This window comes from Phyllostomus hastatus, unplaced genomic scaffold, assembly GCF_019186645.2.
Source record: "Phyllostomus hastatus isolate PE091 unplaced genomic scaffold, TTU_PhHast_1.1 phas_contig_150, whole genome shotgun sequence".
NCBI classification, from domain to species: domain Eukaryota; kingdom Metazoa; phylum Chordata; class Mammalia; order Chiroptera; family Phyllostomidae; genus Phyllostomus; species Phyllostomus hastatus.
The window spans coordinates 12778680-12795962 of record NW_025333611.1 but is presented as its reverse complement, the minus strand read 5'-3'; the positions used below and the strand labels follow the sequence as shown (position 1 = coordinate 12795962).

The 17283-nt window shown below is 47.1% G+C and overlaps 1 protein-coding gene across 3 annotated transcripts in view; it reads right to left on the bottom strand.

Annotated features, from left to right (window-relative positions):
- The window catches only part of ATP10B (ATPase phospholipid transporting 10B (putative)), a 230329-nt gene that overhangs the window by 62338 nt on the left and 150708 nt on the right, over nt 1-17283 (bottom strand). For all 3 annotated transcript variants that reach the window (XR_006784369.1, XM_045827276.1, XM_045827279.1), the window contains one exon: nt 8350-8554. Coding sequence is in view for 2 of the 3 variants with exons in the window: in XM_045827276.1 (XP_045683232.1) it covers nt 8350-8554 (205 nt within the window). In the remaining variant the exon portion in view is untranslated. The remainder of the gene's footprint in view (nt 1-8349; nt 8555-17283) is intronic.

The window sequence follows — 17283 nt, the reverse complement described above, 5'->3', positions numbered from 1 at the left end:
ATTAAGCACTGTAACTGGTCCTCAAATTCCCACATGCACCAAAATGTCATCTATAGACAGGATAAAAATAAGCCTCACATATACATGGTTTTCCAAATTTTTACATAGGAATTCTTGAAATCAATTACGAATTCATTTTAAAAAGCAATCAGATTCATAGCAACTTTTTATATTATTTTCTTAAATAATGGACTCTGAATGGGCAACTACTTTCAGGGAGGAGAGCTTAGAAATGAGGTGGCCTCCGGTTATCAAAAATTTTTTGACAGTCACAAGGGTCTTTATAGTTCATAAAATGGACCCATAGTCCTAAAGTCTTAGAGGATAGGAAGTGTATCTTAGACCAGTTTGAAAGCCATCCTTGGCCATTAGGAAATATTTAAGAAAGATGTTGTGAACTGAAAAAAGAGAAATCAGCTAAACTCTTTCCTTAAACACAGAATGCATTTATTTACTGAGTTTCTACTGTGACCCCGGGACACTTGTGGGAAAGGAGAGTTGAACCAGGGATCACCGGGCGTCTGTGCAGCTCTGAGAGTCTATTTCCCACACGGCCCTCAGGCGACATGACCAGAGGAAACACGCCCTCCCTCCCATCCCCACCCTACACAGGGGTCAGGGTGGCAATGCGGCCGAGGAAACCCATTTGTAGAGTGTTCCCATGGACTCTGCATGGACTGGGGGTGACAGGGTACACAGTCTCCGCCAGCCCTCGCAGCTGTGCAGGAGGGACAAGGCAATCTTGCAAAATACTATAAAGCTTTGTCCTTCCTTCCTTCCTTCCTTCCTTCCTTCCTTCCTTCCTTCCTTCCTTCCTTCCCTCCCTCCCTCCCTTCCTTCCTCCCTCCCTCCTCCTCCTCTCTCTCTCTCTCTCCCTCTCTCCTCATACGGGTTTGGATATGTTGTAGAAGCAAATGTTCTTCACGCCCCAGCTGCTGAGCCAGCTTTCCTTCTCTGCATACAAATGAGCCCACCGATGCCCGAGAACCCTACCTGAAAACTAACGACAGTTCCCAGCACTTGGTAACCTTCCTGCTGCCGGGTTGGGCAGGAATTCTTTCCAAGATCAGCCATCATGGGGTGACCGGCTGTCATGGCCCCTCTGATCTGATGAGGAAATTGCCTACGAGTTCAATCACTCCTTGTCTCTGCCTGTGGGACTGATTCCTGCCAAAGCACCCAAATCCGTCTGGAGGGCTGAGGGAGGAAGGCTCTCTCTTACAGTCTGTTCCCCCTTCTCAAGTGGACAAACACTGACTCAATTTAATCTTGCAATCCTTTTTCTATAGGTTGACACAAAATTACGTTAGTGTTAGGTGTCAACATAAGGCTACTGAGGTTGTGGCAGAAGAACTCAGGAGTCAATTTGAAGACGCTCCCATTGGCTACAGATGGGGCAGTCAATAAATATAATAATGGCACTGATTTGACACCCACCAAATATGCTTAAATGCATAAGGTCATGTGGAAAATAAAGAAGAAAAACTCAATGGCCACCTTTGGAGGATACTAGGGGGTCAACTCATGAAACAGTGACATAAACAAGCAAAACACAAATCTACCTGGAATCTGATTTAGGCACTAGATCTAACTACCAATGTTAGGGATACATCATACCGGGAAATGTGCTAAATGGCAATGCAATCAGCTAAACCAAGACTACAGGAGATTTCACAGGGCAAATGACCTGGTTGATTCAGCAACAAAAACTAAACATACAAGAAAATAAAAAAGAAAGCAGAATAGTCAACCTATAGTGTAAAAGAGGTTTAGGAAACTAGTCTCAACATTTGGCCTTCTTTGAATCTCGATTCAGACACACTGATAATATGGAGCACTGACTTGCAAGTTGATGTCAAGGAATTATCATTAATATTTTAGTCATGACAGCGAGAATCTGGTATATTTTAAAAATCCCACCCTTAAGAGATGAATATTAAAATATTCATGGGTGAAATGTTGTGACATGAAAGATTGGCTTCCAAACAATTTGCAGAGAAATGAGGGGGGATATAAAAAACAGGACTCGTCATGAGTTATTAAAATGAAGTTGTGGTATATAAAAATTTATCATAGTATTCTCTCTACTTTTGCATATACTTGAAAATTTTCCATAATAAAAAGGAGCTAAAGAAAGGAAGGAAGGAGGAAGGAAGGAGGAAGGAAGAAGGAAGGAAGGAAGGAAGGAAGGAAGGAAGGAAGGAAGGAGGAAAGAAGGAAGGAAGGAGGAAGGAAGAAAAGGAGGAGGAAGGAAGGAAAAGGAGGGAGGAAGGAAGGAAGGAGGAAAGGAGGAAGGAAGGAGGAAGGAAGAAAAGGAGGAGGAAGGAAGGAAAAGGAGGGAGGAAGGAAGGAAAGAAAGAGGGAGGAAGGAAGGAAGGAAGCTGCTTGAGTTTAAATCTGAGGTCAGTCGATTGCTAGCAGGGTTGCTTAACTGCTCTTGCCTTTTGTGACATGGGGTGATCAAAATGCTCATCTCATAGGGTTATTTATGAGGAGTAGAAAGAGATAACAGGCACCTAACAGAAGAACTATCTGTGCCTATTTCATGTGCTCAATCAAGTTATCGACTGATATTACTTATTATTATATGTTACTATGTAGATCCTATGTTAACAGAACCCTAAACAATATGATCTTGGCTCAACGTTTAAGCAGTGGTCAACAGGGAGAAAGACTAAATATTAATCTTAACGATAATTTGGAACAACCTGTCAGGGGCAGACCTCATTACTGAATCCACGAGGAAAGAGGGTTTTTCTCTGGTTCTCGGGGCAGGCAAGGCTGAGACGACACGCTGCTTGCTACCTTCTGCTTTCACGTGCGGCGTGGCACCACTGAACTGGGATGGCGATAGATGACTCCCTGTCCCTCCTCAGTCTGTGAGCAGAGTGCACCTCTGCCTAAATACAGGGTGGGCAAAAGCAGGTTTACAGTCGTTCACCTGGAAAGTAATGCAATAATTGCTAACACAAGAATGAACTGTGTTTTGAGCACTCATCACTGTAAGCCTACTTTTGCCCCACCTGGATGTTCAAGTCGGCACGCGCGTTCACTGCAGAGGGCCCAAGCTCCCATGGCTATTTACAGTTGAGCAAATGGCTGAAAACACTAGCCATCAGTGGAATGCAAGCGAGTTCAAAGGGAGAGCCAACTGAGAGCCAACCTTTAACCTGGGCAATAAACAGGTAAGCACACTGATTGCGATAATGAATGATGCCCGAGGCCAGTGCTTCCCAACTTTCATGTGCACATAAACCACGGTGGGGGGGGGGTTCTGGTTAAACTGCAGATTCTGGTTCTGTCTGGGGTAGGGTGTGAGCATCTACACCCACGCCTCCCTCAGTGTAGCAAGTTCTTGGTTGGTAGCAGGAAATCATCAGACACATGCTTCAGTACAACCTGGGCTTTGGCAATTTGAGTAACAGGTAATAGTTGTTAAAGAGAAAACCCACAGGTCCAAATGGCATCCCTTGTGCTAAAGCCCATGACACCAAACTTAGATTTACTGCCTGATCTAAGTAAGGGCCATGCCAACCTTTCCCCACTCATGGAACCTTAATCAACTAGTCCGAAATTTTCTGGTCAACACCCATGAAGTAACCTGTCATGCTGGGTTCTTGCCACCCTCCCCCCCCCCCACCCCCCGCCGCCACTTCCCCGTCTGGCCCTGTAAACAGAAGAATCAACCAGCACTATAAAAACCCGCATCATCCCTTTCCCTCTAAAATATGTCCTAGTCTAAAAATAATCCTTTCTTTTCTTTTGTGGATAGCTCACTTGCTCGGCCTTCTGCTCATAAAATCTTTCCATTTTTGCAACTCCCCAGAGCAGCCTTCTAGTTGCTAGACGGGATGCTGCCTGATTCATGAATCACTTCATCAGGATGGGTACATCTTCAGATCCACTCGGCTGAGTGTTGTTCTTTCACACCAGGAATGTGCTGGATGTGAGATACGAATCAGAAGAAGTAATTTCTGAGTCTTTGGTTTGGAAACTGCTCCATTTCCCAAAATGAATGGCACACACTCATTTTCAGGCGTGAACTGCCAAGTGCCCATCTTGGAAATCCTTCTAAAGAAGGGTTTTCAGGCAGCAGAATGCCGTGGAAGAGAAACTGTACAATTTAATTCTCTCGGGATGTCCCCTCAGCATAATCCCAATTCGAGATTCCTTCTCTTCCCGCCTTTTTCCCCAGCAATGGGGTATGGGAATACATATTTCATGAGCAAGTCAATACTTTTGTGAATTCAAAGATGGCCCATCACAATAAAAATTCCGACTGAAAAAAAGAAAAAACTGGCTTGGTCCAAGTTGAATTCTGAGAAAAGGATTTTGAAAGGAACTCTTTGGCAACCCTGAGACGGATGCTCTGTCACAGGTGGAAGAGTCTGTTGAGAAGCCTTTTCCTGTTTCAGAATTGCCTTTGAGTCTCGATGGGAAAGAAAAGGGTGAACTGCCGAAGCTACGAGGATTGTTGACTTCTCCGCCACTCTCCCCCGCATTGCAATGCTGGGTGTTCTACCGTCCAGTGTAACATTTTGCCCCAATTTCCTCAGGAATGCTAAAAATTACTGTGCTGAAAAAGGGTTCGGAGGTTAAAAAAGTCTGGAAAGCTCTGAGTTAGAGAGTTTAGCCAGCCTCTTGACTCCAAACTTTCAAGAACTGTTGCTCGAGCTAAGGGTTTGGCGGACTCTGCCTTGAGACCCAGGCCAAGGGGAGCTGGAACAAGGTTTGTCTGACTGACTTCGCATTGACAGGATGTGGCCACCTCTCATCATCTGTGACAGGGTGAGATGGGCGTGGGGATATGTGTGGGGTGGGAGGTTTCCAGAAATCCCTGTGGTTAGTGACAACCCTTTCGTCAAGGTGAAAGTCTCACAGACAGTCGGGATTTAGAGGAAAAACAAGCTAACAAAAGCTGTCAGTACTTCTTATTTAAGATATTAGATTTTTAAGCAATCTGTATTTGTAGGTGTTCAAAATCTGAGGCAATCGGTGAAATTTGCCTTTTCCGTGCCTCAGCATTTCCACCTGTAAAATGGGGCTGGTAACACCCACCTCCCACGGTGGTTGCAAGGACTGAAACAGACAATGCAGGCAAGAAGCACAAAGGTGGTAGTTTTGTTCTCACTGCTCTTCAGGGTCTGGGGGAAGTACTTGAATACAAAGGCACCTTCCCTTTGTTGTCCGGCTTTTCAAGGAGGTGGCAGTAGGTTCACATCAAGGTAATCCAGGGAAACGCTTAAAAAATATGCGTGTCCAGACCTGGGGCATGTACTTGGCAAAAATAAATACCTGTAATGTGATTGGGGGCAAATGGTTCAACTGTGATCTCGCCTCTACTGCAGTCATCCTGGAACAGAACGTTTCTGTGGCTACGTGTTTAGGAAGGCTGCACCGGCAGCTGCCCCCTCCCTTCCTTGGGGCTCCTTGAGAAGTCCCGAGGGGCACAGCACTGGTGAACTTGTGACCTGTTGCCTTCTGACCTTACCTGACTCCGCAACAGGTATTTGTCTTGCTGCTGTCATACTGTCATCAACGTTTTTGTTCCACACGTTGGAGAACTACTGTAGTCTAGAGTCAGCCAGAAGAGAATTCTACCCAGATCCAGAAATCTTTCTGCACTAAAGACATAAAGGGGAAGCCAGGTAGCAAAGGGCAGCACAACTCCTCTCCCCCAGGTAGCTAAGTCTACCTTTATTCTTCCTGCCACTTATTACTTACATGTGGAAAGAATACTGAAAATGAAAAATGTGTACTTTCAAATAAGCATCTCTGGGTAATCTCAAGGTAACAACGGGCCAGGGAGACGAGCGACTGACAACCTTTAAGAACTGAGATTCCGGACGAACATGGCTTTGAATCCTGGTTCCAACACTTCCGGGCTCCGTGACCTTGGGCAAGTGACCTTCTATGCCTGTTTCCTTATGTGAATAACGGGGACAATAACAGCAATCGTCTCTTTGGGTTTTTAAGAGGATAAATAAGGTAATCATGCAAAGCCTTTAGAAAGGGACTGATAAAAGCATATTATTATTACTGTTATTATCTAGAAATAGAAAAAAACACACTTGAGAAAAGTAAGGGGGGGAGAATCAAGAATGAAAACAGAAGAGAAACTCTGAAAAACTTCAAGCTCACATAAATCTTCCACTCTTCACAAATGGATTTACTGTTTTTTGGAAGTCATTACGCCGAGAACCCTGTGAGGATTCAGGGCTAGAGTTGGAGCGATGTTATTAAATCGGCTGGTCTCTGGCGCTGGAGCGTAACTGACCCCTTCATCTGGCTCTGCGCTCCGGCTGAATCCCAAACTATCTGACTAATTAATATACAAGGGACAGCGTGGGAGCTGCTGCCAAAGACAGGGAAGAAAACCAAAACAAAACAACTGACTTTTGCAACTCAACAACACCGAAACGACTGCCCCGGGGGGGCGGGGAGAGAGAGGGAGAGAGAAGGAGAGAGAGAGTAAAAGGACTTAGAACTGTGATAAGGGTATTGGGGTGAGGTGGCGGATGGGAGATTTACAAGCAAATACAAGGTTCACTGTTCCCAGAACGTTAAAAAAATGAAATAGAATAGAAACTCTCAGAACGCTTTGCATGTAGTTTAAGTAAGGAGGCAGTGTTACACACTCACACGCCTGCTCACACATGCACGTGTGTGTATGTGTGCATGGCCTAGTTCTTGTTGTGAAGTGTGGTTAAGAAGGTCTGAAAGCCCCAGCTCTCGGGGACAGGCCACGGGGCCCTGCACCCAGAGGCGGGTCGTCACTGCATGTCTGGAATGGCTTTGTGAACTCACTCGGACCTGGTCCTGCCTTTTTGTGAACACAGGAGGCACTTGGTCCAAGTGGTGAGGACAAGCAAAGGAGAGAAAACTCAGACGCCAGGCCGCAGTGCGGTGGACAGCTCAGGTAGGGCCTGGAGACCACTCGGGAGACTGGGCTGCCTCAATAACCACACCCACCAGGATGAAGGTGAGGTGGCCACGGCGGGTTCCGCTCCCAGGGCTGCAGTGGCAGCTGAGGCAGCAGCGACAGACTGCTTACCGTGTGCCTGCTCTGCACCAACCCCCGCAGTTTCTTCCTGACTTTCCTCATCTCCTTTGAACCTCGCAGCAAACCCATGGGATGGCTCTTACCATTCCCATGGTCAGGGCGAGAGAACAGACATTCCTCGGACCGGATTAATCACACAAAAAGGGATTTTGTGGGAACTGTTCAGGCAGTACTGTGAGAGAGGCGGAGTGAAGTATGATGAACGGTCTCCTCTTGAGAATTCAGTGGAGACAACTGAACTCATGAGAATCACCTGCTGTCTTTCTCCTGGATCCCCCAACCTGTCTGATTCCTCCCCCACCAAAGACCGGCCGACTGCAGAAAATGGATGAAGCCTGTTGTTTCCCATGGGCAGAGGAAGGTGCCAGGTTGGAAATCAACTCCTTCAAGGGGAATTTTCATTGAAAATGAGAATGTCACACCCAGTTTCAATCAGTCAGCTTATTGCCTATGGACACCGTGGACATTTACTGCCGACTCTTGACTGGTCTCTTACTCTGTGTCTATCTGCATGTTAGGTAATTCATGCATGTATCAGTCAGTCTTCAGAATTATCCTGTGGAGGGGGTACTACTTTTGTACCCATTTTCCCATGAGGGAATGAAGGCGTGAGGGAACAATAACTTCCCTAAGGTGAGACGGCTAATAAATGGCGAGGCTGGGCTTTGAGCCCAGCTCCGGGCTCCAAACCATCGAGCAGTAACGGCTTCCCCACGATGTCCAAGGTCCCATGCATGTATGTGCGGGGATTCAACAAAAGTGTCAATGATTGCTCTCTGTCCTCAAAGAGGCTTCAGAGAAGCCTCTTGAGAAAGTAAAATACACACAAATGGTAGCAGTTAATGACAACTAATTGCCGTTCGTGCTGGGGTTGAAGGAATACCAGAGGAGATTTGTGAAGGGAGAGATTGTCGTTGGAGTTGAGCTGAGCAGGATGAGCAGGGCTTAAACACAGAAAAGTGGGTTGGTCCCCAGGGGAACAGATACTAGACTCCTGGGTTTAGAGAGGAGAGCATAGTTTCATCCGATGAACAGGCTGGGTCTTCATTTAGAAACTCAGAGGTTTTCAGCAAGTTATTTAACTTTCCCAGACTTCCGTTTCCTCCAGTGAGATAAGGGGATGACACCCATTTCAGAGGCTGCCAGGAAGATTGTACCCAAGTGGTTGGGAAAGGAGGCAGCCACCACTTTCCCCTCCACCCACCAGATTAAGGTCAGATTTCTGGTGGAGTTGGCGTGCTTCTTCCCTCTGACCTTACCCTTGCAGATGTTAGAACAAGCCCTACCTGCTGGGAGAAGCCCTTCACCACACGCCTCTGTTTGAGGTTCGTCTCTCCATCCAGGTTGGCGGTTTCCAGGTGGCAGATGCCGCTGGGGTCCGAGGAAAAGAGGAGCAGTATGTCGGCCGGGACGATCTCATTGCAGTGCATCTGGATGAAGTCCCCCACACGCACATCCTCCCAGTGTTTCTGCACGTAGCGCTGTTCTTTCCTTGGGTGGGGGAAAGACAGGGTCAGAGTGAGTCCTAAGCTTCTCCAGAAAATCCATGAGTGAAAGGAGGAAGGCCCTACCCATACTTAGACAAGTCAGCCTGCTGCCAGGCTGCTCTGAATTATCCCTTGCCCCCAACGACCACCACCAGAATCTCTCTAGAAAAGCGAAGCATGATCCGTAGAATCCCACCCATGAAAGATCCATCCTTAGGATCATTGGGAGTTTTGATTGACTGCTGGCTGCTGACTGGGTACTGTGTTCAGGTTTGCTTCCTACCGGGGGAGAAATGGAAAGCAGATGGTGACTATACAGTCACATGAGCATGTATTCCGAATATACATCTCTCCACACAATAGCCAGTTATCACGGTAGAAAGCAGGGTCACAGGACCCGGGGGTACAGGAAAGACTGTTTCTGATTGCAGGAAGAGAGTGGCTGTGGGAAAGCTGAGGGTATAGGCCACTGTCTGGGAAGATCCGAGTGGTTCTGAAACAGAAAACTCGGGGCCATCGGGGTATTAGGAGAACAGCACCAGAAACTTTGGGTGGAACCCACAGCGATCGCAGAATTAGAGGACTGAAGAAACCAAAGGATATTAAATACGTGCTCTTCCCACCCGATTCATTAAACTCAGATAATAGCAGTGGCAGTGATAAGGACAAACTTGTCATTTCTACTGTGCCGGGTTCAGGTGCTAATTAAGTATGCTTCATTTACTAGCATAATAACCCACTGGAGTAGAGACTGTTGTACCCATTGTACAAATGAGGAAATTGAGGACCCAAGAACAATTTCTCAAGGTCTTACAAAAAAAAAAAAAACAAAAACGGAGCTGGAACCTGAGCCTGGGGTCAGCAGATACCAAATCCCACAGTTTTTACTGCTGGGGTAGCCTCCCTCCTCAGAAACACGCCCCCTCTCCTCCCAGGTCCCACGCCGGCCTCGGCGTGTCCACACTGGCAAAAGGGCTCGCTACTCCCCAAGGCTATGCACGGCACTCCAAGGAGCTCTTATTTCAAAAAGTCTTCCTTCTCCTTAGCCAAACATGGAGCTAGCTCTGCTCTCCCAGGTACTTGGATCCATCCCACCTTCTACCATTTGAAAAATAACTTAAGGCATCCATCAGGTGTCCCAAGAAGCCTCTGGGGAGTGTCAAGCTGAATTTAACTTCCCAAGTGCCTGGCGGTTGTTCTTGTGTGACTCGGTTTCAAGGTCTGCCCTGGGGGTGTGGACTCTTCTGCCTCCAGTGGCACGTAGAAATGTCCTTCTTTAAACGTGGGACTTGGAGACAAACTAATAGTCCACATGGGGTCGTTTTAATGGTGCCCAGCGGGATGGCAGCTGGAGGCCTCTGAGCCCTGCCAGGCCCGGAGAGGCAGGCTCTCCTTGGCTGTTTTTCTCTACTGATGCTGAGCGCTCCCCCTGGGCGTGTTACTGCTTCTGTTCCTACTGGAATCCAGGCTGCCCTGGGCATGTCAAGCCTACTCTTCCAGAGAGAGAGGCATGACTGGAACGTCCCATTTCTCCTCTGACTTCACAAACATCCCTGAGGGGTTTGATGTCTGCCTTCCTGCTTTGGGGCCCTCTGCAGAACCCCAGGCAAGTCCTCCTAGGACCCTCTTTTCCTTGTCATAAAAGACCCTCGCAGAAGACTCTCTCACAGTCCCTGAAATGAATGTGCTTCCCTTTGGCAGGCCGAGGGGAGATCTCAGCGTCTACAAAGCAATCCGGGCCGCAGTGCCGGAGTGCAGCCTTGCAACCTTTAAGACCCACAGAGCTCTGTGGAAGTGCCCGTGGTCCCGGGAGCTCAGTGTCCTGGTTGGAGCCACCCAGGGGCAGCACCACTCAGTTAGCTGTGGAGACCATGTCTGAGGAGTGGCAGCAGTGCACCTGCAGGGTTTTGGAGATGATTCTCTTCGTGGGAAAGCACGCCACGGCTTTTTAAGCATTCTTCAGCTTCTTTTACGCTTCCTCTCTGCCCTCACATCCCTTCTTTTCTACGTGAAGAAGAGGAACAGCCACCCTAGACTGTTTCTCAGCGTGATTTCAGAAACGCATGCATCCATTTATGGGTGTATTTAGGGTGGATGCGCCTCCATCGGGAGTGTCACCGTTGCTGTCAAATAATTCATTGAGAGAAGGACTCAGGGCACGACGGGTCTTTCTTTAGAACAGTTTAAAGGGAGCACTGCTGAAAGGAATCAGAACGGCCCACACTTTCTACGTGAAAAGAAATCTTACAGGGTAAAGGGTTATGGCTTTCTCTATTGCCTCCCTGCTACCCTTTGTGAGAGTGTGCTTTTAAAAAGCATCCTTAAATATCAACAGCAAAATTGCTCCAAGGAACAAAGATTTATCCTTCAACTTGTCTACCTTCTTCCCTACCCTCCCTGTTTGACCTCTGTGTCCTATCGGATAATGCCTTTGGGGGTGGCGGGGACTTGGTGGATTGCTGTAATCCCAGCATTCCAGCTGGTATCTGAGATCGGATTTCACTAGAGAACACATCTAACTGGGAGCAGCCTCCTGACTACCAGCGCTTTCAGAGCACACGGGTCAGCTTTGCAAATGCCAGCTGGGGGTGCAGCAGATGCAGGCTTATCAACGGCAAGGTGAGCGCACCTTCAACGACGGACATTGAATCTCATTCTTTCCCCTTCTTACCAAGGACTGCGCTACTTATTATGGAATGTGGGTTATTAAGGTGGCGGAAGATGGAAGGTTACGGGGATGAGCTCATGGTACACATTTTTATGAATAGTCACCTCTATGATTTGGGCTGGAGAGTTTTCTTGTCAATTGCGGCCACAGTGATAGGTATCACACAACAATGGAGCCACCCAGGAAGCTGTAAGTCCGACCAGTCTGTTTTTCCTTTGGATGTAACCTGCTCTTCCTTAGGATGGCATGCGGTGGTGAAGGAACATTCTCAGTCCTGCTCCAGGCTGGGCATGCCCACCTGCAGGCTGTGCTTCCCCAACAGAGGCATGCCTACCTCCAGGCACACAGCCTGTCCTGTGTGTCTGGGAGTAATGAAGGCATGAGACCAACGTGATTTGGGGAATGTTGGTTCTTAATGATGTGCGTTTTTGAGGGGGAGGGTTTAGGGAATATGGCTGAGTAAATTAGCAGGCACATAATTGAAAGAGTCATGTTTACATTAACCCCAATATGGCTGTGTTATGACATCAGAGTCAAATTTTGTAGGAACTTTAGGGATAAAGACACGGAGACATCCAGAGCATTGCCTGAGCACTGGGCCCCTCTGTGCTGATCTCCCGATCCTCAGGGTCCGCTTTGTCTTTTCAACTGTCCAGAGCGTGACTGTGGAAAAGGCGAGGATGCGCAGCCCCAGGGGGTCCAGCCAGAGGAAGTGATGAGTGGCTGAACGCAGCTGACACGGAAAAGCCGCAAGCTCCTGAGTTGAGTGACACCCGGACACGGCCAGCTGCTGGCTCCAGCCACCTGAGGAAGTCATCCCCTTGTTAATCCAGCCCGTGTGGAACTGCTGGCCCAGTGGACACGTCCACACACTCTGGATCACCTCCCTGCTCAGTGAGTCCACACCTGGGAACTGACTGCTATTTTAGTTTCATGGAATGTTCACTGATGTTTAAAAAATAAGACAAATCAATGTGGCTCGGGATGAAGACTCCATCTGGCAGATTCTGCCTCCAGGAGAAATTGAGTGGGGCGGCGTTAAATGGCTTTCTGAGAGGCCATAGAGCTTATTAAGTGGTAAATAAACAGCAAGAGATTTGTAACCAACTGGATACTGTAGGGAAGCAGGTAAAAGGGGAAGGGGTGGGGGAGGAGAGGATGCCTAAGGCTTCACTTCTCAACTACGTGGGTTTTGTAGAAAGGGTTTCAAGGAACTGGAGTAGAGGGACTTTATCGGGATTAGTTGCCTGTGGGACTTTTTGTTCAACGGAGGATGATGTGCTGACCTGGGCTGCTCTTCAGGAAGCTTCAATGTCAAGCCCAGAACGGGCAGTGTTGCTACCCCGGGGTGAAAGGGGAGAGTCAGGGAGGATGAGCGCAGTGTAGGGATTAAGAGCAGGCTTGAAGCCCAGCTTCTCCGCTCACTCCCTGTGCGACCTTGGGCAAGTTACTTCACCTCTCCGTGCCTCTGCTTTTTCCAATGGAAGGTAATACATGTACTTGCCTCAGAGGACTGGCGACAAGACACAGGTAGAGTACTGAGCTCAGGGCTTTGCCCCTAGTGCTCAATAAATACAAACTTCTTCCTGGCTGGTGTAGCTCAGTGGATTGAGCGTGGGCCTAAGAACCAAAGTACTGCTGGCTTGATTCTCAGTCAGGGCACATGCCTGGATTACAGGCCACATCCCCAGTAGGGGGTGTGCAAGAGGTAACCATACATTGATGTTTTTCTTCCTCTCTTTCTCCCTCCTTTTCCTTCTCTCTAAAAATAAAGAAATAAAATCTTTAAAAAATTGAGTCAACAGATCTTAGAGGAGCAAAGGCAATATCATGGGGAAAGATAGCCTTTTCAACAAAAGTGCTGGAACAACTGAACATTTATACGCAAAAATATATATATATAGACACAGACCTTATACCCTTCTAAAAAATTAACTCCAAATGGATCACAGACATAAATGTAAAATGCAAACTATAAAATTCCTAGCCAATAGCATAAGAGAAGATTTGTCTTGAACACGAGGCAGCAGAAAAAGAGCTTTGCTAACCTTTAGCTATTTTAACACCCAATCTAGCTCTTCTTGTTTAGGGACTCATCAGTGGAAACTTCCAATAACGATAATATATGATAATGTGATCTACTATGACATAATACAGATAATGTATATCATATAATACACAATCTAACCTAATGGAATAAATATAATAAGCTCATATATATTGAGTGCCAGTCATGAACCCAGCACTTAACCTATATGACCATTTAGCTATGTGACAATGAAACAACTTCTGTTGTTACCATTACCTCTGTTTCACAGATGAAAAACTTAGGCCCGGAAAGCTGATCTAACTTATGGAGGGTCACATAGGTGTGTCTACCAGGACGTATGAGTGACAGCGTAAGAGCTTCATGGGTCATCCTGGTCTCCTGGTTCTGTGTGGGACTGAGCCACAGAGCAGATGAAGTGTCAGAAGCTGGTGTCACAGGCGTCAAGGAGGAGGAGTGGAGGACAGCAGCCTCGCTCTTGGAAATTGTGTGCTCCTTAATGGCAAAACAGAGGCTGTAAATCCTCACCCGCTAAAATACAAATCAGGCCTGTTGACACAAGTGCAGAGCTCTGGTGACACTTGAATTCTTGTTTTACGACTCTTGCACCCACCGGGGTTTCGGGGAAGGCCTAATGCATCCCATCCTGAAATGACAAGCTGAATTGGCCCGAATGGTTTATGGCCTCCTGTGAGCACAGGGTGAGGCAGTGGGCGGAGGGCGGCACTTGCAAAATTAACACTTCTGAGGGGAGCCTAGTTTGCTGGTGCCAGAGGCAGACCAAAGACTTGTGGGATGGACGCGATGGCCCGCTGGTCTACTGTGTCCAGCCAGTGGTGCTTTTCACCGTCATGCTTCAAATGACACTGATGTTGCTTTGTTGTCTGCATTTTTCAGATTCTTCCCCCAGGCCCACTTTGCTATGTTTTACAGCTTGCAGTCCAGTCCTGTGGCAAAGAATTTGTTTTCTCTCCTGTGGTTCTAAACCCTAGCCTTTCTTTCTTACTCTCCTTGAGTCAAGCTCAAGGTGATTTCTGACTATCAAGGTCACAGAAATCTCCTTAGCAATAATGTTAGCTAACATTTTCTGAGTGCTCCTCAATGCCAGGCACTGTACTAAGCATTTTCCATGCATCATCTCATCTAATACTTGCAGCAAGCCAGGATGTAATTTTAGGGTGAAAATGAATGTGTGATTGTATTTAGATGCTAGAATGGCCCTGGCAAACCCTAAATTCCACCCTGTCCATCATTGCATCTCCTTTGGGTTTCCTGGAGAGCTGTGGTTCAGAAGAAATAATAGCAGCATGGGGTCCAAACAGCTGCTTTATGGGTAGCTGCACAAGCATGACATTCTAACGCACACTCAATGTTAGAAATTGGGCTGAACAACGTGCTTATTAGGCTCTGGGCTGGATGAGGCCACCCACATCCCTTGCTGGATCTAAACCTTGGTGTGTGTGTGCTCAGGTGTGGCGTGGAAAGGGCAGGGCCCGGGAGGAGAGGAGATCCAGGCTCCGGTGGGATTCCCTGAACTCCAGTTTTAAATTCTGTCCTTGGAATAGATGAGAAATGAGAGAGCAGAGCACAGGTTTTTCCTTTTAGAACATTGAAACCCTGCACACTGTCAATGTGGCTCTGTGAATGTCCTTGCTTTTTCCTAATAAAAGAAGCAATTCCTCCCTTGTACATATGGGGAATGTAGCAAGAAAGAGGAAGGCTCAGACTGGGACTGCCATTGATAAAATTAGAGTTGAAGTGCCTGGAACAAATTTTTAAAAATTACCTAGTGCTAATAGGTAGGGTGCATAAATGGTTTATAAGGATTATCTCATTCAAGCCACCAGAAAGGTCCTAGTATTGTACCCATTATGCAGATGTTGAAATGGAGGCTCAAGGGATCAAGCAATTCTATATGTCTGCACATTTAGTAAGTGGCAGTTCTGCGATAACCCCAGGTCTGACGTCCAAGTCCCCGATGCCAAGCATCCAGTAAGATGTCACGTTTTAAATGCCGTTGTTGAGACTGCTTTGCCTGTCCTCCTTTCACGCTGCAGTGCACTGCATACTTCATGTCTACAGCTGGGCTCTTTTCAAGCCCTTTTGCATGTCATCTGCACACCTTTTAATAAAATAGACCACCTACCCCTTTTCAGAAAATATAACATGGAGAGATTATTATGATCACCACTTGAAGATGAGACACACGGGGTCCCAACTGCTCAAGTGGCTTTGTTCAGGTCCTGTGGTTAATTAGCAACAGACCGGGATCAGGACCTCTGGTGTCCTCACTCTCAGGCTTTCCGATGGGGCCCTGGCAAGAAAGGCAGCTGCTGTACCGACACAACAGGTGGCAGGCCGGCCCGTCCTTCTCCCGCAGGGAGCCAGTCCTCAGGGCCATGCGGGCAGACGGAAGACCGGCCTCTCACCTGCAGCACCTGCAGCACCTGCAGTTGTTTTTACGTTACAGAAGCTGCCTGACTTGGCAGAAAAGGCAGTTCCCAAATCTTAGTAAGAGTCAGAGTTTAAGAATTTCTCATTGAAATCATTCTTCTCAGTTTCTGATATTTTTTGACCATGGTCCTTGGGATAGCGGCGTCAAGCCACGTGCACAACTTTTAGGTGACACGTGAACAGGCTGGGGGCTGAAAGGTGCTCCCTGTGTGGGGTGAAACGCTGTGCATCCTCTCTCCCTTCCATGCCTCCTGGAAGGTCACCTCTTCAGGGCTTCCCGCGCCTTCACGTTCCTCACGTGCAGATGGGTCATCATGTCCCCCGCTTGACCACGGCCCTTTGTACACGGGCCACCAAAGCACGTGGGCCACTGCAGCTGTTTACAAATTCCTCCTGACCCCTGGACCACTGGGAGCCCCTGGAGGGCACACAGGGCCTGTGGCGGTGCAAACGTGCTCGGTCCTGAATTAATACTTGCTAAACAGATGAATGAGTGAGTGCCTGGCCCTTTAAGCACTTTTGCTACGTGACAATATACAAAATACAAAAATCGTCCTGGATTCTCTTGGTTTCCACTCCTGCTTCCTTATTGCCTGTTTTCTGAATACAAATAAAAATTTACTAAGCTGGATGAAAAAATTCTCTTGCTGGGTATTTTTTTTTCCCTAGATTCATTAAACTGAGCCCTGGGAGAAACAGAGCTAATACAATTCTGAAGCTAATCTCTCCTTGAAGTCATTCCATAAATCTGATTAATGGGTCACCTTTAGACCACAAGCACAGTTGCTGTATTAAAAGAAAATGCTCTAACAGGATTGTAAGTCTGTTAACAAGGCTTCTGGTGTTTGCAAAAAGATTCCCTCACAGTCTAAACACGTCCAGGCTGGATGATGCATGGGATTAGGTTGAGCAAAATGTGAAGGGCCCTAGTATTCAATCGCACAAAAATGAAAACAACCTAAAAAAAGGACATCAGTTTCTCAGATGTGTGAATGTGAGACAAAATGGATAGAGCTAGTGATTGAGATACAAGCTATTATGTGGCTTCTCAGAAAAAAACGATCCTCTCGGATCTTGTATTCTCCGTTTGACGTCCTGTTATGTATCATCAATATTTGACAAAAGGAAGTGCCATCGGGCATCCGTCAGTTAACATAACAACTAACACAATCTAGCGTTTCCCAGCTTCCTCTCCCGGGGCTTTTCATAGAGTTGATTCACTCCCGAGTTTGAAGGACTCTAGGAATCTGCAGTACGGAATGTCCCAAAGTGTGTATGTTCCTACCTGCTAACATGTGGAAAACAATTTATAAAAAGACTAAACTCAAATATTCTATAAGGTGATAATTTTGAGAACATGGAGGTAGCTTCTCTAACATCTGCTCACCCTTCTCTCAGAAAATATATCCCTCCCTCTCTCCATTTGGGTTTTTTATCTTCTCTGGGATGCTCATGTGCTTTCAGGGAAGCAGATTGCACGTAGAACTCTGTGGCTCAGATGGAACCTAATTAGCATATGCCCATCTCCTGGTCACAGAGATAGATTCAAGGACAGGCATGTGAC